Source organism: Plecotus auritus (assembly GCF_963455305.1).
Source record: "Plecotus auritus genome assembly, chromosome: 7".
NCBI classification, from domain to species: domain Eukaryota; kingdom Metazoa; phylum Chordata; class Mammalia; order Chiroptera; family Vespertilionidae; genus Plecotus; species Plecotus auritus.
The window spans coordinates 141,455,325-141,481,154 of record NC_137774.1 but is presented as its reverse complement, the minus strand read 5'-3'; the positions used below and the strand labels follow the sequence as shown (position 1 = coordinate 141,481,154).

The following is a 25,830-nucleotide window of genomic DNA, read 5'->3' as shown; positions in this document are numbered from 1 at the left end:
AAGACAAAGTGGTCTTTGCATCAAGTTGGGCTGATGGTGCCAGTAAGCATTTCTTTTGTGGTTTTTTTTTTTGGGTGGGGGAGCAGCGGAGCAGCGGGGGGAGGGGGGGGGGGCGCGGTCTGCCTGAGAAAAAGCAAGGCTGAATCAACTTAGTCACGCTGGTGAAAGGGAAGGGACCTTGATTTTGCCCAAGTGGCGATGTTTCCACTATTTTATCATTTTATGGATCAAATGAGTATAGGGTAGTCACCAGCACCTGAAGGCTGCCTCACACTGCCATAGGCTTCTCCTTTCGTCAGCAGAAAGGAGTGTGACACCTGGATGAATAAATAATGGCAGCAGAGGTCAGCTCAGCATCTTGCACCTGTGTCATTATTAATGTGGGCAGTGTCATGTGCTGAGACAATCCAGGTAGTAAATACTCATAGGTCCTTTCTACCCAGAGTTTTCTTACTGTGGAATTAAATGTAGGTTTCAATTCATTTATTGGGAGTCAGGTACCTAGAGCAATAAGATTAGGTGACTCTCAGAGACATCAGACACAGGTACTATTGAGATCAAATGGCCACCCTTCCCCTCCAACCTTGTAAAGTTATCTACAGAATATCTTAGTAGGGTCCTAGAATTTTAAAAGTAATTATATATCAAGATCTAGGTATTTTGAGGTTAAATACAGTATAAAATGCCCCATTACCTTTAAGAATGTTAGCAACAACTAAATTAATTGCTGAGGCCAAGACCCTACTTTATGAGCATAGAGATTTATTTTGTGTACTTATGGAAATGTATCTTGACCTGTATTTTATCAAGTCTTGATTTGCCACACTGAGGAGTATTTCAGGTCTAACATGTTTCTGTTTGATTGTTGAGAGATTCAAGAAAGTTCCAAGTCTGTTATCTTGGAACTTTTTAACTCTCTAGCATCATGCTCAAGATCCATATGAGGTTAGAGAAGACACTTCCAGCTCTGATTGTTATAGCATTTGTCAATAACATATGCCAGTTATTTAAGGTTTAGTGTAACAGACTACCAGTACCTTAAATGTGGTAAACTGTTAAAATTCTGAAGCAGTTTGTTTTTAACATCTTTTAACTTGCTCTTATATTCATAGATGAAGAATCCTTATTTTTTTTCACTCTAATTGCATTTATAGTCATCTGTTTGTAAAGATTATAAACCTTTATAGAAAGAAGGCAAACACAGGGTGAATATAATATAAAGTTTTTTCATATTTCGTATTTTCATATTGACCAAGCAAGTATATTCCATTTTCTGGTTTTGTTTAGACATTTCTTTTTTAGATTTTTTTTTAAAAATCACATTTTAGAACTCAATACATTTCTACCCTTTTAAGATAGACTTTTAAATAACTGATTAAAATGTTAGATTTTTTGTTTGTGTTTTCTTTGTTATAAATCTACATTTTTAGTTATTTTGCTTGTTGTGGTAGTGTACTAGTCATTCTTAATGAAATTCCAAGTTTTTAAAGTTTTCTTTAAGAAATATTTTCTAAATATTAGGTTTATGTCAGCATATTTCACTAATATCTCTATTTAAGATATTCATCAGATTACTATTTCTATTTATTTACATTTTAATTTGATTTAAATATATAAACAATAATTGAATGTCAAGAGAAAATCTTCATAAATGATGTAGAACAAATAGTAAATATAAAAAATAATACCAATAGTCATTTTTTGGATAACTAACCCTTGTTTCAATTAATTTGCTCAAATTAACAAATAACTTTGCTGAGATTTGCAGGGTATAAATCTGTCTTTTTAAATTTATTTTATTAACACCAGCAAGTTGGTATACTTAAAATATCTGTATTAAAATGAAAGGAGACATTAATTTGAATTAACACTAAGTATAGTATACAGTTTATTTGTAAAACAATCACACTATCTGATTTAATAATTATGAATGTAATAGGTTGAATGCAGTTCTTGATAGATGAGTTGGTAATAACACAATCCACCTTCATAATTAAGTATCAAGGGTCTATTCTTATTCAACAGCTTCTTTAAGGCTGAGTAAACATGATCTTAATTATACCCACAGATTATGTTACAGGATGTTGATTGCTCCAGTAAGGAAAATAAAATGATGCAGCCTCACCTTAAGAAATTATAAATATGGGCATGTTAACAAATGATGATAAGCAGCAAACATCTAGGAGAGAGGATTGGTTTGCAAGCCAATGTTGCTGAAAGAAATTGCATTTGGTTTAGAAATGTATTATTTGCATATTTATAAATGTTCCTTTCAAATATCTTCTACAAACTCTAAAATATATCTAACTTAGAAGTCAAGTGAAAATTCCTATTTCAAGAACCTGCTCTAGCCGGTATATTCTTAATTAGAAAGACATTATAGTAAACGTTTAATGGTGGTTGAAGGCAGCCCACAGGTAGGAGAAGGATCAGAGTGCCCTGACACTTACTATGGGTGAATTCATTTATTATCTTTCTAATGGCGGTGCTGGGAGTAGAGAATGAAGTGCCAACCTGTACCAAGGAAAGCAAATGGAAATAATACCCCCGTCACCATCACCCAGCTTTGCATTTGTCTTATTCTTTGAGGCTTGTGAAAGGCACATTGGAACAAGATTGGCTGTTTTATAACTTTCTACTAGCAGAAACAGGAAAACATAGTTGCCCCATGTCCCTATATAGCAACTTATTTCTATTCATGGAGTACCAGGATAAAAACGGTAGGGAGTGTGCCTGTGAAAATAGACCTTCACTGTTATTTTCATGCAAACAGGAATATGTTTTTATGATTCCAAAATATTTACCTTAATTAGGAATTTGAATGCTGTATACAAGATGAAAAATGAATGAGTAGTGAAATACATTTATCTTAGGCATCGGCTGTTCTATTGACAAAAGGCACAAATGTGAAATTTGTCTAAATAATTAGATTTTTAATTAGTGCATCATTGTAAGATTAATGTCATTGCGCTTCATTGCATGTAATTTTGTATTAGAAATTTCATGTCAACAAAGATGCTACCTGTGGTTTGCTGATTTGAATCCCTAATTTATCACTTGTATGTGTGGCATGTCACATATTTGCAGTCAAGACCTGAAAGAAGGCTTTTGATTATAGCTTCCCTGTTGGTGAGGAATATTGATGATGTTATACTACATGAATACTTTATATTTTCCAATATTCAAGAGGCAGCCACCCTTCAAATATTAGTGAGTGCATATCGACTTGCAAAAATGTTGTTAATAGTATGAGCTGATAGGTAGTTTAACCTCTAGTCTGTGCCTATATTAAATATGCCTGAATTATTATTATTACTATCTTTATCATTTTTCATCTAATGCTATATTATCTTTTTTTAAACTTTGTTTTTCTTTCCTTTTGACAGTTGCCGAACAAGCAACCGAAAAAGCTTAATAGGAAATGGGCAGTCAACAGCATTGCCCCGACCACACTCACCTCTCTCGGCTCATGCAGGTAATCAGTTCTCCTTCCTGGAGTTTCATTTTACTTCTTTTTCCAATTTTTTTGTTTGTTTTTGTGGTTTTGTGTGTGTGTGTGTGTGTGTTTCAAAATAATCATGGCATTTTGAAACTCAAGTGTGTCTTCATGTCTTGTTAGCCTGGTTTTCTTGGTGGTTTCTCACTAAGTTGTTCTTTCTGATGTTAGCCCAAACCTTGTTCTCTTTCACAATGTTTGAACTCTAAAATTGAGAATTTTTTTTTATGTGGGGTCCTTTTTCAATTAATTATTTCTCAGTTTCTAAATGTGTGGATGATGCAAGACATGTTTGCACATTAGGATTATCTTTGAGAAGCACAGACATGTTGATTCACATGAAGAGGATTTGTGTTAAGAACTTTAGGGGAAGAAAAATATCTTTTATCTGTCCTTCTAAGTTCTCCACGGGGAACCCCGTAACCAGAAACAGACTGACAAGAGGAAAGTATACCAACTTACGTAATGTAAACTTTACGTAACAGGGGAGCCTTCACAAGGAAGTGAAGACCCAAAGAAACAGTTAAACTGAGTGTTTTTATACGAGGTTTAAATGAAGAGTGGAAAGTTGTACAAAAATGTGATCGGGCAGAGGGGATGAGCTAATTGTGATAAACTGAAATTAGCAAGGCCTATTCTTCACATTCCTCTCTGTCCCTTATCTTTAGAGATGATAAGGTTTCTTTACTCCAGGCATAGGACTGTACCTTCCACAGGAGGGTTTTATGACCTGCTTTAGGGCAGATCTTGCATACACCCTTCCTCACATTCCTTCAGCTTGAAATAGTCAATATGCCAAGATGAGGTATTTTGGAGTTGCATGTCCTATACTCTGTCAGAACTAGCCAGCATTGTTTCCTGCTCAAGTTGAACTAATATATATACAAGGACATGGACACACACACACACACACACACACACACACACACACGTGCTATTACAAACAATGCTGCTAGGAGCAGTCTAGAACGTGCCTCCTCTTGTATGTGTGCATTGTGTTCTCTAAAGTCATACCTGTTGGTGGCATATATAATTATCTCTTTCATCCAGAACCATTGTAGAGACAATAAAGATTAAGACATGAGGCCCTTGGGCTCAGTTACTAATTATAAGGAAGATAGAGCCACATTACAAAAACTGTAATGAAAACTGCTGTATGTTTAAAGTTCTATCCAAGATGGTGCAAAGAAGAGAAGGGTTAATTCCAGTCAGGGAAGTCCGGGAGAGTTTGAAGGAACTACTTGCTTAAGATGTTGGAAGATGAGTAAGACTTTGACAGGTAGAAATGGGGTGAGAGAACGGGAATTCCCAGTGTGTGGCTAGAGCTTGGGAGGTGTATGTTTGATTGTAAGAGAAGATAAAGGTGGAAAGGGAAATGAAAGGCAGCGAGTAGAAGGAATTTTGACGTTGAATGCCTTTCAGGGATTTTGAGGAAGATCCGTGTCTTAGGAAGATGTCGTCAGGATTGTGAAGAATGATGGGTTGACAGTATGAGCACTTCCTCTATTGTACTATTGTGAAAACTCTGACTTCACACCGAAGGGCTTTCAGGTGATGATTTCATATTTGAAAGCAGGGCTGTGACTCTTCCTCAGAAGTCCTTTTGCTTGGGTGGGGCGGCACTCAACTTGAGAGTGGGTGTTGTCCGTGACACATTTGGGGAGAAGGGAGAGACAGAGGTAGCTGCCTCTGTGGAGTAGACTTTGTTTTAGTCATAGTAATGAAAGACAGTAAAGTAGAAAGGTAAAATTGTGATACTGTCGCAAGACTGCTAAAGTTCAGAAATGTCACTCCCGGGTAAAACTAGAGAGAAACATGGGGAGACATGTTCTAGGCTGCTCATAGCAGCGTTCTGTGTAATAGCTGAACATTTGAAGCAACCTAAACATGTATCAGTTGGAAAATGGAGAAATGAATTGTGGCATAGTCACCCACAGAACACTGTGCACATAGCAGAAAATGAACTAGCCCTGCACACATCCACATGGGTGAAACTCGAAGGTAGTATTGGGCAACAAAAGCAAGATACAAAAGGATATTATTTAAACAATTCATATAAGGCTAACATGATGTTACAAAGAATATTTTGTTTAGGGATACACACAGGTACATAAATATGTATATATATATATATATATATATATATATATATATATATATATGTGCATATATGTTTATAGTAAGAGTGTAGAGGAAAACGGTAATTTTAAAGACCAATTTCATGATAACAGTTACCCCTGTGAGGGGAATATAATTGGGGAGAAGGATAGCAGTTGGTAATACTGTATTTCCAAAGCTGTGTGATGAATACACAGCTATAATGTTACCATTTATACTTTGGAGATTTATGTTACATCATTGTTATAAAAGCAAAAGCTGACAGAGGGGCAAGCAAGGCCACATACCTAGTGGAGGCTGAAATTCTTTTTTTTCAACTTTGTATTCCTCCATCACAGGGTCTGATGGTACATACTAGGTGCTGAGTAAATGATGAAGTCTATTTGTTACATATAATTCGATTAAAAAAATTAACCCTACTCCTCTTTATAGTGTTCTATAGTAATTGTACCACCCTTTGTGTGCCTTTTGATTACTCTTTATTACTGTGATTGTCTTCAGTTCTCATATTGAGATTAGAGAAAATGTGGTTAAGACTTTAATGATCCTTTTAATTCTTTCCTCTGTGTAGACTTGGGTTGAATTCCTTCCCCTTCAAACATCATTTTAGGATTTAATCAGAGGAGTGGGCAGAGAGGAGCCTTTCTTTCATGTTGAGAGTACTTTTCCTTACATTACGGAGCCAACAGGTTGTTATTCACCCAGAAGCTGTAGAAGTCTGTCAGACTTTTTGTGAGAAATGGCATTCATCACAGTCTGGTAGATTCCTATTTCTGTATAAAAAGAAGAAAATGGAAATTAAGGAAAGGACCAGTTCTCATGCCTTAATATGTGAAATGCCTCCCCACTCATCACGCCTCTTAGCTCTAACTTCCCATTGCTACCTTCTCTGTCGTGGATGTGGTACACAGAATGCCAGGTGAGGGTTCCTGGAAGTCTCCAGGAAAACAAGAGGGAGAAAAACTGCATTCTCTCAGTGCTTATACACCCAAAATATAGAGTTATGCTTTCTGTTTTTCTTAGTTAGGGACGATCTGAGTCAGGCCACTCATCGCTGACACATGACTTCACACCCATCACGTGACTCAGTGGAGATGAGAACTTTATTTGTGGCCTGAGGAAAAGGAATACTGGCACAGTGTTCTGCAGCTTATCTCCACACACAAAGCAGTGCTTGTTGAAAGCCAGGGATTCCTCAAAGAACAGTGAACAGGATAGTCCCATTTTATAAGAGGGAAGGATGAATATCCTGGGCTCCTATTTCCAGGAAGATTCTAGGCATGAAATTTAAACCAGAAGCCCCAAAGGAAAGACTAGTGTGTCTCTCTACAATGAAAATTTCTGCGTAATAAACAAAATCAAAAGAAAAATGGTGAAAATGTCTCATGCTTATAACTGACAAACATCGGATTGCCTTAATATAGAAAGAGCTTGTGTAAATTAATGTGAAAATTGATGAGTGCACCAAGAGAAAAAAATGGGCAAAAGATGTAAATGGCATGTCACAGAAAAAAAAAAAATTAAAATGAACAACAAAAACGTGTGAAATGTTGACTCATTGTAATCCCAAGAGAAATGTGAACCAGGATAATGAGATACTATGGTTCATCTAGCATATTGTCAAAAAAGTTTAAAAATTGGTAGAATCCTACAAGAGCAAAGTTGTGGTGAAGCAGTTCCTCTCATATACTATCGTATTCATCATTGAGGTACTACTGTGGAGGGATTTTGCAGACGTAATTAAAGTCCCAAGTCAGATAATCTTTCATACAGAGATTGTTTGAGTGGGCCTGACCCAACCATATGAGCCCTTTAAGAGAGAGCATTTTCTCTGGTTAGGGCAGAGCAGGTAGAGGTAGATGTGAGCCTGAGATTGATTGGACGTGGCAGTTGCGGACTTGGAGTTAGAAGAGGGCAGGGTCCAGAAGCTGGAAGCAGCCTCAGGCTGGCAGCCAGGATGAAATGGAGACCTTAGTCCTATCACCTCAGTGACCTGAATCTCCACAACCTGTATGAACTGGGAAGCAGATTCTTTCCCAGTCTCCAGATAAGAGCCCAGCCCTGCTGACACGGTGATTGTGGCCACATGATACCCTGAGAAGGAAAACTAGGTGAGGGTTCCTAGGAAGCTGGGAGCTGGTGGTTTTCTACCTTGCTTTGATTTTGGCTTTGAGAGCCCCCTGAGCTCAAACAGGTCAAGCCTACCTAAGATTAATAAATAGATGATCATTTTTTAAGCCATTAAATGTTTGGTAATTTATTACTTAGCAATAGAAAACTAATGTAGGTATTATTTTGTTTGTTTATTGGTTTTTATTTTTAGAGCCCTATTTTATTGTAAAATCACTATATGCTAATTTCCTTACCTTCCTGTTCCCCAAAGATAAGCATTACTAAGTTGCTCCTTTCTCCTTCCAAAAATTTTTATGAATATGTGTAAATATATTTTCTTGAATAACCAAGGTACAGGGATCTTCAGGAGACCATTTTAAAATTCTGCCTACCACAATATTATTTCCATATTGTATTGGATTCTAATGGTAAAAGCATGAGCTCTAAAATTAATTATGCTTATAGAGGGTGACCCACAGGCTAGATGTAGATAAATAACGGAGACCTACTGATTCTAGGCTTTTAAAGTCCTAAGAGCAAATATTGCCCTATCGGCCAAAATACCTAACATTTTGTGTCTTCAAAAATTGTTTTACTGTGAATTCACAGGTGATTACGTAGATTCGTTTATAAGAGGATTTTTGGAAGAAAAGATGGAAAGAAGTATCAATTTCCTATTGGACACCTCTGGAAATTATTCAAGACAGGAAATACCTTTAAAAAGTTCACATAACCTATTAGGTTAGTATCTAGTATATATGTATATCATTAGTCGCCACTGTATTTGCTGCTTCTTGGTTCACCAAGCCCCTCTTCGAGGATGGAACTGACCTAAGATTGACATTCCTACCACTAGTGCAGCACAAGGGTTTCCTTTTCTCTAATCCTCACCAGTACTTGTTATTTCTTGTGTCCTTGATAATAGCCATGGTAACAGGTTTGAGGTAAATTCTTAGTATGTTTAATGTGCTTGCTTATTAATCTTTTGTAATGTCACTGATATCTTTTGTAATATGCTGTTTGACTTTAAAATTAATTTAGTTTTTAAATTACTTTTATTTTTCAATTACAGTTAACATACACTGTTACGTTAGTTTTAGGTGTGCACCCCAGTGGTTAGACATTGCATAACTTACTAAGTGATCATCCCAATAAAACGTCCTCTAAATCTGACATCACACACAGTTACTAGAATGTTATTGACTCTATTCCCTGTACTTTACATCCCCATGACTGTTCTGTAACTACCAATTTGTACTTCTTAATCCCTTCACCTTTTCACCCATCCCCCCAACCCCACTCCCATCTGGCAAAGTGTTCTCTCCATCTGAGTATGTTTCTGCTCTGCTTATTTGCTTGTTTTATTTTGTAGATTCAGTTGTTGATAGATATGTATTTATTGCCATTTTGTTGTTCCAATTTTTTATCTTTTTTATTCTTCTTAAAGAAAAGCCTGTAACTTTTCATTTAATACTGGCTTAGTGGGGATGAACTCCTTTAGCCTTTTCTTGTTATTTTACTTTTTGATTAATGTAATTTTTTTCTTTCATTCTTTTGTGGCACAGTTTGTCAGTCTTTTTCTTTCTGACTTCTTCTGTTTTTGTCGTCATTGTGTCTAGTTGTAGAGTTTCATTTTATGGACAAGGCTGGGCTTGCTCTGAGCATCGCGTGCTCTGACCTCGCTGCTTTCCTGCCCTCTTTGCTTGACAAGTTTGGTATCAGTGAAGCATTTCCTTACTCATACTCCTTAGTATGTCCTATGGGGTGGTGTTTTTTTCCAAGCAGTGACCAAGGTTTTCACTACAAGATTTTTCCTGAATCTTGCCTTCAAAGGTGAGACAATAGCAATGAAAAAAGGCATCCAATTTCTCTCAATGCCCTAGACAACTAGGGGAGGTTATGCACTTACACATTTCTGCTCAGATGTTTGCAGCACCATCAGGTTCGCATGCCACACTCAGAGGGAAAGCCGTTACTCATGAATTTTCGTTTGCTGGTGGGAACAGCTTAGTCAATAGAGATGAATGATCTTCAGGTAGATTTCTCCTTGGATGAGGTGAGATTGGGGACAGAGCCTTGAATGTAATAGTGCCTTTGTTTATCTGTTTTGTGACTTTCATTCAAAAGCTATTAGCAGGTTTTTCATGCTTGAAATATTATTTGCCAAACTAAGTCTGCTTTGGAGATCTTTAACAAAAGTGTTCATTCAGCAAGGCAGCGACCTCCTTTGGCCAAGTAGACATGATGGTCCAAGACAAATGTATTCCTAGCTTCTGTATATTTGGGTCATAGAATAGGGCGAATTGTGTGCCCCTGGAGTCATGACAAATGGATTGTTAGCCGTAGTAGAAATTAAGTGTCCGGATGCCCCATACAACCACTCTTTCTTTAAAAAGATAGAAACGTCTTTTTCTACTCAAGAGGAATCTCTGACATGGTCACTCATTGGCATTTTTTTCTAATTATAAGCAGATCCCAACAAAATCAACTTAACCTTATGAAACTTGTGTTCAGTTCAGAGCACCTTGAAGTATTCCTCAGAGGGTTTCATTTTATGTAGGTTAAAATCAGCAAGTCATTTAGTCAGCCCTGGGTAGAACATCACCTGGGACTCATCTGGTTTTATTAAAACCTTCAGAAGAACTGAGACTCAGAGTTTCTTAATCTAGTGTGTGTGTCCAAGTTTTATGATTTTACAGTGCAGCTGTTCTGTGGTTTCAGTTATTTCATAAATCAGTTTCTCTGAATTATGGAGAATGCCACCTTTCTTATTCCATGCTGCACACAGTTTTATATTGTAATCCTGAGCCTTTGTGTAACTGCCAATTGTTGGCCTGAGCAATGACACATCTTGCCCTTCCTGCTTAAGAAAAAGGATGATAAAATCAGACGGACTGACGTCAGTGTGTTTTCCTAGTTGGGGTATTGCTTTGTGTGGAATCACTAATGACAGGTATATACCAGTATCATGAATATGTGTTAACTTTTTCATGAAGATCCCTCTGCCCTGTGACTTCTGTTTATCATTTTGGTCCTTTGAGAAGACTGCAATGTTTATGTGTAATTTATCCCTAATAATAATTTAATGACTGACATCTTTCATATCCCCCTGCTCTCTAAATGTAGAATTTAACCCGAATGGCCTTTGAGTTAGCTTTTTAGCTTCTCCATTATAAATTGAAGCTTTTGGAAGCTGGTGTCTAAATTTAATTTTAAAGCTCCTCTCTGTTAATAAAAGTGGTAGTAGTTTGCAGGTTTTGTTTTGTTTTAGTACATGGGTTTTTCATCCACTAGGAAAGACTATTCTTTTTTTAAATCAAAATTTTGCAGTTTTCTTGTGTTTATGCATCAACTATGGATTTGCTTTGGTTTGGTTTGATTGCTAAAGTAATAGTTAGAACTTAATTGTGTGTTTTCCAAGTTAGAGTTGACAGTGTTTAGTGATAGATTGGATGTGGGGTGAGGGAGAGGTGATCAAAGGTGGCTTCCAGCTGTCTTGCTGAGAATATGGATGGATGGCAGGGGCATTTCCCAGGCTGGAGGAAAGGAGGACAGATAGGAGCTTAATGCTTAAGAGTTCATGTTGCTGCATAATGGATTTAAGATACCAGTGAGCTACCTAAGTGTCAAACAGTGTTGTTCTATGGGTGTGGAACTGAAGGGGCTCAATCTACTAGTATGCGGGTGATACCAGTTTGTTCATAGACAGTGTTTAAAACCTTGGGAAGGGATGAAGTCATTGAGAGAAAAAGTTTTGGGCCTGGGGTTAAGTCTACAGTGCAAACACCTAGAGGTTCTAGAAGGACAAGTACCCAGCAAGAAACTGAGAAAAAAACAATGTGAGAGGAGGGAGGGCAAGAGGAGAATATAGTGTCTCGGAATCCAAGGGATGACAGGGCTCCCAGGAAGGGCCAGCGGTTAATGTTATTACTATCAAGTTGATAGAGTATGATTTATATTTCATTATTTTAAAAGATATAAATGACATGTATTATGTCTTCTAAGTCCCTGAAAGTTTATATTATTAACATTGCCCACCTCCTCCAAAAAAAAAAAAAAAAAAAAAACTTCCTTTCTTATCTACTATTTGAAAAATTGGAGATTCCTTCATGTTGAGGGTTGCTTTTATTCTAAGATCTATGATACATGATCACCTGGAAAAAGAAGGTGCATTTAAAATCCTTGCTAAATCGAGTCTCTCCTCACCCTCAAGGTTTTCAGAACCTGTTGCTCTGAGACTGGACAGCATTGGGGACTGTCACATGACTGGTTTCTCTGGTACTGTGGTGCTTCTGCCACCCTCTTGACCAGCGTAGCCCAGGTTAGCTCTGAACTTGAGTTAGTAATCCTCAGCTGTATGTAAACACAGACTACCTTAAGCCCAGTCGCTGGCAAGAGTATGGATTTGGGTCACAGAAAAATGAACTGTTCCACAGAGCTAAAGAACTTGAGGTAGGGGTTCCATTAGCATGGGGATCAGCCCTCTGTCTTCATTGAGCACCTAGTACCCTTGATAGAAAGCTAAGCATAAGCAAAGTGACCTTTATCTATTAGGCAACTTGCCAGAGAGGTTTAGCAATCTACATTTCCAATTTAACTGCATATGCTAAAGAGCATTTTCTTAAATATCATGTATAGCAGTGCCATCCCTATCTTCGAACTTAGTCTGGCATCAATATAGTATCAGCTTAATGATGCTTTACTGCCAATCCTTGTATTTACTGCAGCAGTGTGTGAGTACTTCTTTACAAAAGCCATGCCGATTGCAGGCTTCTCAAGTTCTAAGCTGTTATGTTAGAAGGACCAGTGGGTGAATTACAGAGCTTGTCCTGATATGCTGGGTGTGCATGCACTGTGGTAACCCTCACCAGTTCAGAGGGCTCGGCTACAGGGGAGAGCTGCTCTACACACCTCTGCTTCGGAGTTGCGAGCCCACTTGGTTTCATTGGACTAGAGAAGAGAGAGGTGGAGAAAATGTAGAAGAGTGTACGTATAAGAAAAGTCATAGAGTTTAGGAAGAAAAGATGAGGTTTGCTTTAAAAAAACTGAAATATTTTAGGTTTCTAAAAATTGTATTTTAAACCCTTTTTTCTATTTATAAGAGCTGTGCATATTTATTGTAGATAATTTGGAAAATGGAAGAAAATATAAAAATCATCTATATTTCCTTCCATCAGAATTAACTACTTAACATTTGGATTTTTTGTCTAAATGTGTATTTTTCATATATCGACATTTTTATAATATCTATTACATTTACGTATACATAAATTTGTGCATGCAAACATAAATTAATATGTAAACATACATCTGTGTATATATGTGTAATTATGGGATCATAGATATTTCTCTAGATCATTTTCTTTCTATATTATTTTGAGATTTTTACATATCATTAAATGTCTTTTCCCCCAAAATGCTTGGTTTTAATGAGTACAAAATATTCCAGCTCATGAATGTGTGATAGTTACCTTCCCCTAATGAATATTTTAGCTGCTTCCAGTTTTTTATTCTTATAAGTAATTTTGTGGTAAATAGTATTTTACAAAATACTTTGTGACCAACACTGATTAGTTTCTGAGCTTAATCTGAGAAGTTATTCTTTAAAGGTCTGGCCTTCTATTGTCTTATATTTGTATTGTTGGCCATCCATTGTTGTCTGACTTCCATTTTTGCGGCCCTAAGAGTCAGAGATTGGGTCCGCAGGAAATGCTCCTTAATGTTTGCTGCAAATGACATTTAGTAAGCATCAAGAATGTGTTGTGAAGGCACCAAAATAACTTGATGTCTATCTCAGTGCATCTCGAGTGTGTTCTCTCCAGGCAAAACAATAGTTAGTCCCATTAAACTTCCAGGAACTCTGTGCCCAGTGACGTCACGGTGGCCTGGCGAGTCGGTGAGGTAGATAAGGAAGGGACTGTTAGGGGAAGCTGCAGAGCTGCTCACTTCACACGGTGTGCCTGCTTTCCCAGGCCTGGAGCGCTAGACCCTCATGTAGAAAGCTCCAGCTACTGTGTAACTCCAGCATCCTGCCACCGAGCCCTGTTAATTCTGCGATCTCTCACAGCTGGTCAAGTACTAAATGGTGTATATAATAAACTTTGGGCCTCAGGGTCAGGGTCTGGGTTTTGCTCACCTCTGCCAGGTATCAGCGGTGCTCCTTTGAGCAGATCATTTCCTAGGTCCCAACCTCCTTTTCTCTGAAATGGAAACAGTACAACTTGCCCTTGCAGTCTCAAATGAAGGATTACATGTGACAATATTTGCAATATTATCAAGTGCCAAGCGGTGTGAGGTTTCACGAAACTACTAAAGTATTACTGTAACCAATCTGAATTCATGATGTGGTTCAAATGATAGGACACCATAGTGTGTAAATTCAAAGCAAATTCAAACATGGGCTTGTTAGAGTCTCTAGGTGGATTGGACAGTGGGATGTGGCATCCTTGTGACCATCTGCTGGAACACGCTTGGGGGAGCCTGTGATATTTCATTTTGGCACACCGGCCTTTCAGGTCCCTCAGCTGGTGCACACCCTCTCGCTTAGAGCTGATGTGGGAAATGAACAGCATTTTATAACAAGTCAACCCCAGTGGGTCAGACCACAACAGTTCCAGGGGGGCTGCCTCGGGGACAGGGAGTAGGAGAGGTGATTTGGGATGGGTTTCACAGCCTGCCTCCCCCAAGTCCACCTTTGCTTCAGCCAGAGAACATCAACCTTTGTCACAGTTTGGGCTGGAGAGTAATTTTTTGCTTGAGTTGAAGATAAAGATCAGGACCAGGTCTGGAACCCTGCTCACTGGTCACTGCCTCTTGCCTCCTTCCCAGTGAGGCCCTGGGGTCTGGCCCTGAATGTGATCTCTGGGTTATGCCCAGAGTGACCTATGATTCACTCTTCATTCTGGTGCCCGAACACAGTGTCTGGATTAATGCTTTTCATGTATGTTTCTTCTGTCCTACTCTGTCAAAGAACGTGGACCCCCACCTGAAAAAGGGGATGGGGGAGAGATTACTTTTCAAAAAAGAGACACATAGATAGATTTACAGGTATTTAGTTGTTATAGTTACCATTTATAATGTGTTTTAAGGATAAAGAATATTAAGAGTTTAAAATTCTGGAATTAAAAAACACACCATACACAATGGAATACTATGCTGCCATAAAAAAGAAGGAATTACTACCATTTGTAGGCACCTGGATGGAATTAGAGAACATTATGCTAAGTGAAATAAGCCAGTCAATGAAAGAAAAATACCACATGATCTCACTCATTTGGGGATAATGAAAAACATTATAAACTGATGAACAAAAAGATAGATACAGAGGCAGTAAAGCATCAAACAGACTGTCTAATTACAGCGGGAAGGTTAGGGAGAGGTGGGGGAAATAAGAGATCAACTGAAGGACTTATATGCATGCATATAAGAGTAACCAACGGATGCAAAACATTGGGGGGTGAGGGCATGTATGGGAGTGGGGTGGGGGGGGCAATGGTAAGATATGTACACATATAATACCTTAATAAAAAAAAAAAAGAAAAAAAAAACACACCATACACAAAATTAAGACACTAACAAATAACTGAGAAAATATCTGCAATAAATATAATGGGCAGACATTTACTATTATCTATATACTAGAGGCCTGGTACATGGATTTGTGCACTGGTGGGGTCCCTCATCCTGGCCTGCGGGGATTGGGCCAAAACCGGCTCTCCGACACCCCCCGAGGGGTCCCAGATTGCAAGAGGGTGCAGGATAGACCAAGGGACTCCACCGGTGCACAATAAGGGCCGGGAAGGGACCATGGGAGGGCTCCAGGGCGAGTCTGGCCCGTCTCACCCAGTCCTGATCAAAGCCATTGGGGGCCAATCAGGGCCTGCTGGCTGGGGAGGGACCATAAGGAAGGGCTGGGAGGGACCGCGGGAGGGCTCCAGGGCATGTCTGGCCCATCTCGCCCAGTCCCAATTGATTGGATCCCAGGAGCAAGCTAACCTACTGGTCAGAGCATCTCCCCCCCCCCCCCCCCCGGTGGTCAGTGCACGTCATAGCGACTGGTCAAACGGTCAGACTCTTAGCCTATTAGGCTTTTATTATATAGGATTGCCAGTGCGTGTCATATGTACCAGATGGATGGATGGACAGATGGTCACTTAGCTTTTTATATATCTATACTAATAAAAGGGTAATATGCAAATTGGTCACGACGCCCTCACAGTAACAACCAAACAGCAGGCTGCGTGGGGCAGGGAGGTTAGTGAGAGACGACCAAACGACTGACCAGCAGGCTGTGTGGGGCAACCAGGCCGGCAGGGGGGTTAGTGAGGGATGACCAAATGACTGACCAGCAGGCTGTGTGGGGTGACCAGGCCAGCAGGGGGGTTAGTGAGAGACAACCAAACGACTGAACAGCAGGCTGCATGGGGCAACCAGGCCGGCAGTGGGGGAGTGACCAGGCTGGCAGAGGGGGGCAGTGAGGGGTGACCAGGCTGGCAGGGGGGGCAGTGAGGGGCAACCAAGCCAGCAGGGGGGCAAGTTGGGGGCGACAAGGCCGATGGGGGGGCAGTTGGGGGCAACCAGGCTGGCGGGGGGGGGGGCAGTAAGGGGTGACCAGGCAGGCAGAGGGGGGCAGTGAGGGGCAACCAGGCCAACAGGGGCAGCAGTTGGGGATGACCAGGCTGGTGGGGGGTGGCAGTTGGGGGCGACCAGGCTGGCAGGGGGGCAGTGGGGAGTGACCAGGCCGGCAGAGGGGGGCAGTGAGGGGCAACCAGGCCAGCTGGGGGGAAAGTTGGGGGCATCCAGGCTGGCAGAGGGAGGGCATTTGGGGACTACCAGGCTGGTGGGGTGGGGCAGTTGGGGGCGACCAGGCTGGCAGGCAGAGGCGGTTAGGGGTGATCAGGCTGGCAGGGGCAGCAGTTAGGGGCAATCAGGCAGGCAGGCAGGTGAGCAGTTAGGAGCCAGCGGTCCCAGATTGTGAGAGGGATGTCCATCTGCTGGTTTCAGCCCAATCCCTGGGGTCAGGCCAAAACCATCAGTCAGACATCCCCCAAGGGATTCCAGACTGGAGAGGGTGCAGGCTGGGCTGAGGGGACCCCCTCTCTCTCCATGCATGAATTTCGTGCACTGGGCCTCTAGTATAGATATAAAATGCTAATATGCAAAGTGTCCCCTTGGGAGTTTGGGAAACCGGGAGTTTGATCACTCCCTGTGATGTGCACTGACCACCACGGGGTGGCGCAGAACGAAGGAAGGCCCCGGCTAGCAGCCAGAAGGCCCTGATTGGTCCTGATCTCCGGCCAGGCCTAGGGACCCTACCCATGCACGAATTTTGTGCACCAGGCCTTCAGTGAAATTATAAAGAGCTCTTTTAAATGGATGTAAGAAAAAAAATTCTAATGCCTCATTGAATAAACGGGCAAAGGACAAGAACTGGCAGCTCACCAACAGAAGTAGAAATGACCAGTAAACAAGTGAAAAGTTTAATCTCTCACCAAGCAAATAAATGCAAATCACAATAATAAAATACCATTTTCACCTGATTTGCAAATATTAAAAAGGACACCTGGTAATAAATATTTTTGGTGATGGTATAGTGAAACGGGTATTCTCAGTACATTATTTTAAGTTGACAATCTTTTTAGTAGGCACAGTGATAGTTTATGTCAAGAAACCTAAAAATAGTTTGTATCACTTGAACTATTACTTGAACTTTATGGAATATAATTAAAGGAAATGATAACAAAAGTACTCAGAAGTATATTTCAGGCTGTTAAATGCAGCATTATTTGTAATAGTACAAAATTGGAAATAGCCTAAACCTTCAATAGAAAGAAGGGTGACTTTTGAATTGTGATTCATCTGTATAATGAGTAATTTGTAGCCGTTAAAATCTCATCACAGTAAAAAATATTTAATGCATAGGAAAATTATAATTACAATGAAACTATAAAGAGCAAGATACAAAAAATGAATGTGGTTTATGATCCTATTTAAAAGTATGCTTTGTATATACACATACACACTATCAAAAACAGACAGAAGGAGAAACCACAATATTACGTTAGTAGGATAACCAATTTCACTGTTATAACTTAATCTGTTTTCCAAGTCCTTCATGTGTTACCTTTAGAATTAGGTTTTGAACTTATTTCCAAAGTGAGCAGTTCCTTTTCTATGGATTTTAAACATTACACCCGCAAAATCCCAGGTGCACATTGCTCCCCCCTCTCCATCTGCCTCCAGTTTAAAGCAGTTAAACAGCTTCATGTTTAGCATTTTCCAATATCGGCCGCAGTACTAATGTTAGCCCTCAGTCTAATTCATCCTTGGCCAGCCCCCGGTGGCAGTGGGCATATGCCACCACCTTCTACGTGCCACCACCTAGGAAGGCCTGAGTCTGCCAGGGGGAGTGTGGGGTCTGGGTGAGACTGGAGTGTTGTGACATAGATTGCTGAATAACAATCTTTTTTTCTTTTTGTTCTGAAAAATTGTGGTTGGAAAACATTATTCAAATTATTAAACTATTTAGTAGAATGTTTTTCTTTTATTTTTTTTGGTAAAAATGTTACCAAACATTTTTTAGTTAAAAATGTCCTGAGTAAAACTGTTCTATGCTGAGACTCCAAATTGTACCTCTATCCTGTAGGGGAAACATCAAATATTTGTTTTGCTGTGGCTTCATATCATAAACTGTAAAAACTAAGCTCTCACCGAGCCATTATCTAGTCCATTTTCCACCTGATAGCACATTTTTAATGTTAGCTTTTTAAATCATTCTATGAAATGATTAGCTGTTATAACACTTGCAATTTCTTACCTTTAAAATTATAATTTGATTAAATGGATAACGAAATGTAGATGTGGTTATTCATTATATTTATGTTGTATCTCGGTCAAACAGCCAGCTACTCCTACTCCAGCACCATTCCAATAATCACAGGCTGTTGTTCCTTGTGATTAAGCCCCTATCCCAGTGGTCGGCAAACTCATTAGTCAACAGAACGGCAAACCGAGGCTCGCAAGCTGCATGTGGCTCGCGAGCCGCAGTTTGCCGACCACTGACCTGGGGAAACTAGCTCAGGCCCATCCTTGGCCGAGACTCCCTGAGGAGGACTGAGGTGAGGCGCTGCTCCTGCCCGGCTCCACGGACACCGCGGTCCTCACTAGGCCCCGTCCAATGACTTCTTTGTGTTCAGCCTGAGCACCCACAGCATTTGGTGGCAGGAAACATTTCCTATTTCCTGAAAATTGCTCTTCCCTGCAATTTCTTCTGTGTGTCCGTCCTCCTCATTGGCTCCTTTTTGTTTCCTCGCCCATTTTAACTATTGGGATCCCTCGTGACCAGCACTCTCTGCCCAAGGTCTGCTTTGCGCACGTGCGGAGTTGTCCACAGCTTTCCCTTGGACCTGGACATCCTCCTGAACACACCGGTGCTATTTACTGGAGCTCTTTCTGTCGGAGGATGCCCCAGCAGCACCGGGGATTGAACCTGCAACCCTGTTGCCAATACCGAGTTTATTATCACCAGTCTGTTAGAACACTAACATAGCAACTCAGTAAAGTTACCCAACTGCTTGAAATTCGTGCACAGGGGGAGGGAGTCCCCTCAGCCCAGCCTGCACCCTCTCCAATCCGGGACCCCTTGGGGGATGTCTGACTGCCGGTTTAAGCTTAAACCGGCAGTCAGACATCCCTCTCACAATCTGGACCACTGGTTCCTAATCGCTCACCTGCCTTCCTGCCTGGTCACCCCTAACTGCCCCCCCCCCCCCCCGCCAGCCTGGTCGCCCCCAACTGCCCCCCTCTGCCGGCCTGGTCGCCCCTAACTGCCCCCTCCCTGCCAGCCTGGTCACCCCACGCAGCCTGCTTGTTCAGTCGTTTGGTCGTCCCTCATTAACCTCCCTGCTGGCCTGGTCGTAGGCAGCCATCTTGTGAGGGTGTGAGGGTTAATTTGCATATTACCTCTTTATTATATAGGAGGATGTGAAGCCAAGGTTAAGAAGCACCATTCTAAAACTCAAATTCTGAAACGATAGTGTGCCTAAGAATCAACTGGAGTAATTGATAAAAATAGAGACCTCAGGGTTCCACCCAGGTGATGACTCATCTGGAATACTGCCCTAAAGATTATTTCCAAGGGGTCCTCAGACTTTTCTAGTTTGATCTTTTTTTTTTTTTTTTTAAGAGAGAAAGAGTGGGAAGGATGGCGGTAGAGAAAGAGGGGGGTGGGAGAGAGATTGGTTGCACATGCCCCTATCAGGGCTGGGGATTGAACCTGCAACCCTGGTATGTGCCCTTTAGCAGGAACCCAGCCTGTGACCCTTTGGTATGTGGGCCAGTGCTCCAACTACTGAGCCACACTGGCCAGGGTACTAGTTTTTCTTTATCCTCTATGCTCCCCACAAATCACTGCCCTGCCCTAATTGCATCAAATTAGTTCCTTAAATCATTGGAAAAAATGTGGATTATTCAAGCCAATAAATGGTCTTGAATCAATTGATTAGCAATTTAGAAAAAAAGTAGACTGCTATTTTACTGCTTACACCCAAAAAGTTTCACGTAGTTAAAAAATTTTAATTAAGAAAAGAACCCATAAAAGTACTATAAAAATACGAATACATTTAAAAAATAATTTGGAATTAAAGGAACACAATAAAGGAAGACCACCAGGAGGCTCAGAAATGTTATAATTTCTTCTTATAAAACTATCGAAATTATGGGCAATATGAATGTCCATATACACAAAAATGCTAAAAAAATGGAAAGAGCAAAATTCAGACAATTTCCTGACTGTTGGCCAGAGTTTCTATATCGGAGTACCTTTATCTTCCATATTCTTTATGTTCCAGTGCTCCAATTATACCTAATTTTTTATTCAGAGAGCCTTAAAACCCTGTCTTGCTTTTTGAGAGAGTAATTACAACTTTTTTACCCTGCCTGAATACACCCCGACATATCTAAAGGGTTCAGCACATGGTAATTAATAACTGTGGCTCCTTAAGGTAGTAATTCTCTAAAGTTTGGTATTTGCACTCACCGAATCTCAGAGAAACTTGTTCTCAGTTTGAAACAAGCTTCCTTCACCCCATCCATCAATTACTTAGGATCCTCTGCTAAAAATATCATGGACACATGTACAGAACTAAATAGAATAAGTCCCCGAATGGACAGGTCCCTGTCATGGGTAAGGGCAAGTCATATTTTCTGCAAGGAGGAATGACTAGAATGGTTAGAGTGATCTTATGTTTGCTTCTGATAATCACTTGTTAAATTGAAACCCCATGCTCTCATTTTAACTGTCATAATAATTTTAAATGTTTTACTATTACATGGACCAAGTAATAGGCATTCTGCCCATGGAAAAAAATGAAAGCACGAGGTGTGCAGTTTTAAATCAAATGTCTCATTCATTTATTTTTAGGTATTGAACAAAAGGAACACTGGGTGTTCCAACTGAACAATCAAATGATGAAAGTTGGTAGTAAGCCTGTAAAGAAGATTATGATTTAAGAATGCTTTCTTTCCCATGTTTTTCTTTTATAGAGACTTTTACTCTTAACCCAGGAACATGGGAATGATATACAGTTTAGGTTGGGGATGTTCCTGTTTTAGAGGAAGGGAGAAATTGTGGCGGTGATTGCGTTTAGAGGAGAGGAGCTATATGGGTTGGGTAGGGTACCTGTAATAACTTACTTGATTAAGCTAAGAGCACACCCGTGGGCATTGTTGACATGGTAGGAAGGTATTTGTTTGGGTTGATAGGGAAGGGATCTCAGGTCTTAGTCCTGTTTTGAGAAAACTTGGAAGTCAGGGAGCAGTGAATGTATAAAAGGGGAGTTGAACTAGTGAGTATACCTGAGACAAGGAAGAGGGAACTTGGCTTATAGAAGGAAATAGGAAAGTAGGGGGGGGAATCCAAGACTTCCTAGTTAAGAGCTCTAAAGGGCAAGTGGAAGTTTTGGAATAGGTTTGCGGCGGACAAGGAAATCCTGAGGCCATGGCTGTCCACCCTGGCAGCATTTTAGAATCACCTCATTGAAAAGGGGGTGCAGGAGGGCCTGGCCATCAGCATTTTTAAAGCTTCCCGAGTGGTTCTCCTATGCACCCCAGATTGAGAACTGTTTATTTAGCTAAGGAAATGGAAGAGGAAAGTAAGGGGGAAACATTAGAGGAGAAAGACCATGAATTTTCAAGATCTGTATGGTTTATGGAAGCTGAAAGTCAGAATTCAGACTTGTTAGATACCTGGCACATTACATATTATTTTATTATGAAGCTGTAGAGTTGAGTGTCTTTTATTTTTATATATCTGAACATCCTACTATTTCTGGAGTTAGAAACTGAAAAAAATGATTAACAATTGAAAAGAAAAAATACTTACACATTTTTGCTCCTTTCAGATAGAATTCCTTCTTTCAGATAGCAGAGGCCGGAGGAACATTTAGCATGTGTTAAATGAAACCGCTTTACATTTAGTATTCACTTTTTAACTAAGAGCAGCTGAAAGGAAGAGGCTTATAATAGAGAATACATTCAGATTACCTTCTGTGCAGGTTATATGGACGTGCATTTCACTTACATACTTCCCCTTTGAATAGAAATTACTCAGCAATTGAAGCAAACGCTCTGAGGAGAACCGATTTCCTGGTAGCGTCCATCCCTCTTCTAGGTAAAAAGGGAAATTCTTTGTATCTAATTATGGTAAAGAATTGAAATCCCTTCATGCAAGACAGAAAAACATAACATTCATACCCCAGGTTATATTCTTTACCTCAATCTTTTACCCAATTTGGAGACTAATTAACTATCTCAGACTAATAGACTGCATCGAGTTTCATAAAATTGCATGAAACTCATCTCACCTTCCTTGACCTTACAGTTGCTACTCGGTAACTTTAAGCAAAGGCTAAAATTAATCTCCTCCCTATTGCTGGGAAGATGAATTACTGTAGATGGGAAGAAAACATACAACTAAAAATCAACTTTCCTCATCACTCTTGACATTCACCAGTCTTTACCCCGGATCACCTTGAGATGTGACACCAATTCAGAGTAATAAGGAAAGGTCAACGAAAAGCTCAAACCTTCTCAAGAACCCATTATAACACATCTCCGAGGGATTCGTGTCAATGCCATAGCATTTCAAATACAGGACACAAATTCCAGGGAAACGGCTTCATGAAATGAAGACAACAGGCATCTGTGAGAGCTGTATGACATAGAAAGTGACCTGTTTGGGAAACTCTCTTTCACTCCCTACATCTTCTCCCCGCTGCAACTTCATCACCATTCCTTAGAAAGCATTACATGCACCATTGCTAAGAGTCTGTTACAACACAGTGCACTGAGAGTATTTTAGTAATTTTGATACATTTAAGGGCTTCTGTTTAAGAAAGTTTCTTTTTCACATGAATTAGGATCCAGAATTGGTTTCATAAAATGAGTCTAGAGTTAATGATGTACAGATCTGCATCTTATCAGAAGATTTTTAGTTTTTTGGGTCCTGTTTGCCTATTTAATCTGTTCTACCAGGTAGTTCAAACCTCTGTGCATAAACAGAACTTAATACCTAGTTATTAAATTAGAAAAAAAATCATGTTTCTAGTTTACTACATAACAGGGCTAGGTTAGGCACTGAGAAATCAAAATATGCTTTTTGTTTCTCTACCCATATAACCAGAATTTCTCCCTCACCAGCATTTAGAATTACAAATTAGTGAGAGGAAGAGAAAAATAGAATATAGTGCACGTCATTATATTTCATTTATTTTGACCTGTGGTGACAGGAGACAGAGTGATTGAAGTTATCAGTACCCAAACTGCAGTATTTAGCCTATAAAATTTTCCTTCTCTACAAACCTCTTCCTAGCACTATTGGTTGGTTTGAGCATCTGAAACCAGTTAGGACTATATTAATAGGCATTAAATAATGTGAGCTGGAAAACTGTTCTCTGCTCTCAAGTACAATTAAAAAAACTACAACAATTTGTAAGTGTTTAATTAAGTAATATAAGTGTGACATATGAGAACTGGAACTGAATGTGACATTTTTATATATAATTGCACACAGTGTGGACTATGAGTGCATTTTAGCATATTCCAAATTATTTGTGTCGATGCCTCCATAAGTAAGAGACTAAAGCCTACCCAGGTATTCAAGTTTTGCTCTTAATTCTCTCTCACACTCCCAAACCCTATCCTCCCTCATTCTTCCCCATCTCAGTTAATTCACTATCTACCCCTTAGCTTAGTCCTTAAATGTAGGAGTCATTTTTGTTTCCTCTCTTTCCCCGCCATTCCGCTAAGTCCAGTTTTTCAGCAGCTGCTGTTGGCTCTGCAGCCAGAACCCACCTGAGGTCTACAGTCACCCTTTTCAAAGCCCTGTCATCTCTTACCCATCTGTGCTATAGTCTCCTAACTGATCTCCCTTCCACTCTTGTCTGCTTTGGGCCCAGCTAGAGGGATCTTTCTACAATGTAATCCAAATCACACCATTCCCTTCTATGTACCGGAGGGAGAACTGATGAATATTTGTCAAATGAACCAGTCATATGGCAGTGAGTAGTGGTGCTGGCTATGGGAGGACCAATAAGCAGCAAGGGGTCGGGGAAAACCAAAGAGGTCCCGAGAGCCCACAGTTTAAGAAAGCTTTGGTTCATCGCTTTGTGATCCGTTCTACTTGAAACCCAGGCAGATAAGCCTGCTTCTCTTCCTTGGCCTGCTATGGACACTTCACAGCTTCCCAGGGACAGTTCCACTGAAGGCCAGTCAAGGTTTTCCTGTGTCCACTTAGATTCTGAGCAGCTGTCCAGGTTTAATTAATATTCTGCAATCACTTCTGGAGAGGAGCCAGTTTCTGAGACAGCTGCCTTACTCTTGCGTCAGCCGGGTCTGGGAGGCAAACTTCTCAGGTGACTTGAACTGTTGTTTTTGAAAGTTCATTCAGCCCAAGGTTCCCCCATAACTGGCATTCCTCCTGTAAGAAGATCCTCGGTTTGATTGCGTGAAGTTAGGTCTTCAGGTTTTTAAGCAGTGCCAGTTCATTGCCCACAACCTCCAACACTCATTGTTAAGGTTTAAAACATCGCAAGTCATTTAGGCAGATCAGTCAATAATAACAACAAGGATTCAAGTGGGGGCTTCCTCTTCAACCCACTAGGAGTTTCACATGGCAGTTATCATTAATTCTTGGATTCCCTCAGTCCTGATAGAAAAATCAAGGCAACCAGAAACGATCATTTTGCGAACAGACAGCTATTAAAAGCACATTAATAATCTGTAGTGGGTATAGCATATGCCTTTTAAAAAGATTTGCAGCCTGTTTCTCTGTGGTGAAGACACAGGACTTCTCCAGCCTAATTACAAAGCAATCAAACAATTTAATTAATCTGGAAATCACTTTCTTAACAATAACTGCCTCGAAAATGAGGCACCCTGTGCAGCGCCATTAGGTAAAGTACCATTTTGATATACTGCTTGTTTATTAGCCTCGATAGTTCCCCCTGGGGATCACGGAGTTAATTACCTGCCCAGCGGCTTGACCACTACTAAGGTTTTCCTCACCAGGTCAGAAACATCTGCAGCGGTACCAGCCGTCTGTAAAGTGTCCTAGCTCTCCAACATCCGAGAGGCAGCAAATCCCTGGGAGCAGCAGGATTTGAGTTATAAGCAAGTGCAGCACATATGGGCAGAGAATTAACTGGCACCAGTTTTCATTTGAAGGTCTCTCAGGTATTGCTCTGCAGATGGGGGGATGAATTCGGAAAGCCGTGCTGTGAGGAGTGAAGGTCATGTATAGGACGTTGGTTTCGATCCATCTTGCCTTCTCATCTGGGGAAGCTCTGCGCTTGTCCACAGCAGCCGGGCCCTCACCTCTGAGATAGGAGTATAGAAGGTGTGCTTTATAATTCTATCTGTTCTAAATTAGCGGTTATTTTGATCACTATATAACTACTAAATAGTGTCCCTGAGTCTTCAGAGACTGAGTTGATAACAGAAATCAATGTTTATTTTAAATAAGAACAAAAGACTTCAAAGATTGACTTCTACCTATCTAATCTACTAACCTTGTAATTTCTCCCAAAGGAAAATTGAGGAATGTTTTT

General features: G+C 40.3%; 1 protein-coding gene across 13 annotated transcripts in view; it reads left to right on the top strand.

Moving 5' to 3' along the window:
• The window catches only part of MAST4 (microtubule associated serine/threonine kinase family member 4), a 310,042-nt gene that overhangs the window by 203,147 nt on the left and 81,065 nt on the right, over positions 1 to 25,830 (top strand). For 7 of the 13 annotated variants that reach the window (XM_080677587.1, XM_080677585.1, XM_080677581.1 and 4 more), the window contains 2 exons: positions 3,387 to 3,475; positions 8,336 to 8,467. In XM_080677587.1, coding sequence (XP_080533713.1) covers positions 3,387 to 3,475; positions 8,336 to 8,467 — 221 coding nt within the window. The remainder of the gene's footprint in view (positions 1 to 3,386; positions 3,476 to 8,335; positions 8,468 to 25,830) is intronic. The other 6 variants (XM_080677583.1, XM_080677591.1, XM_080677590.1 and 3 more) reach the window with 1 other exon arrangement.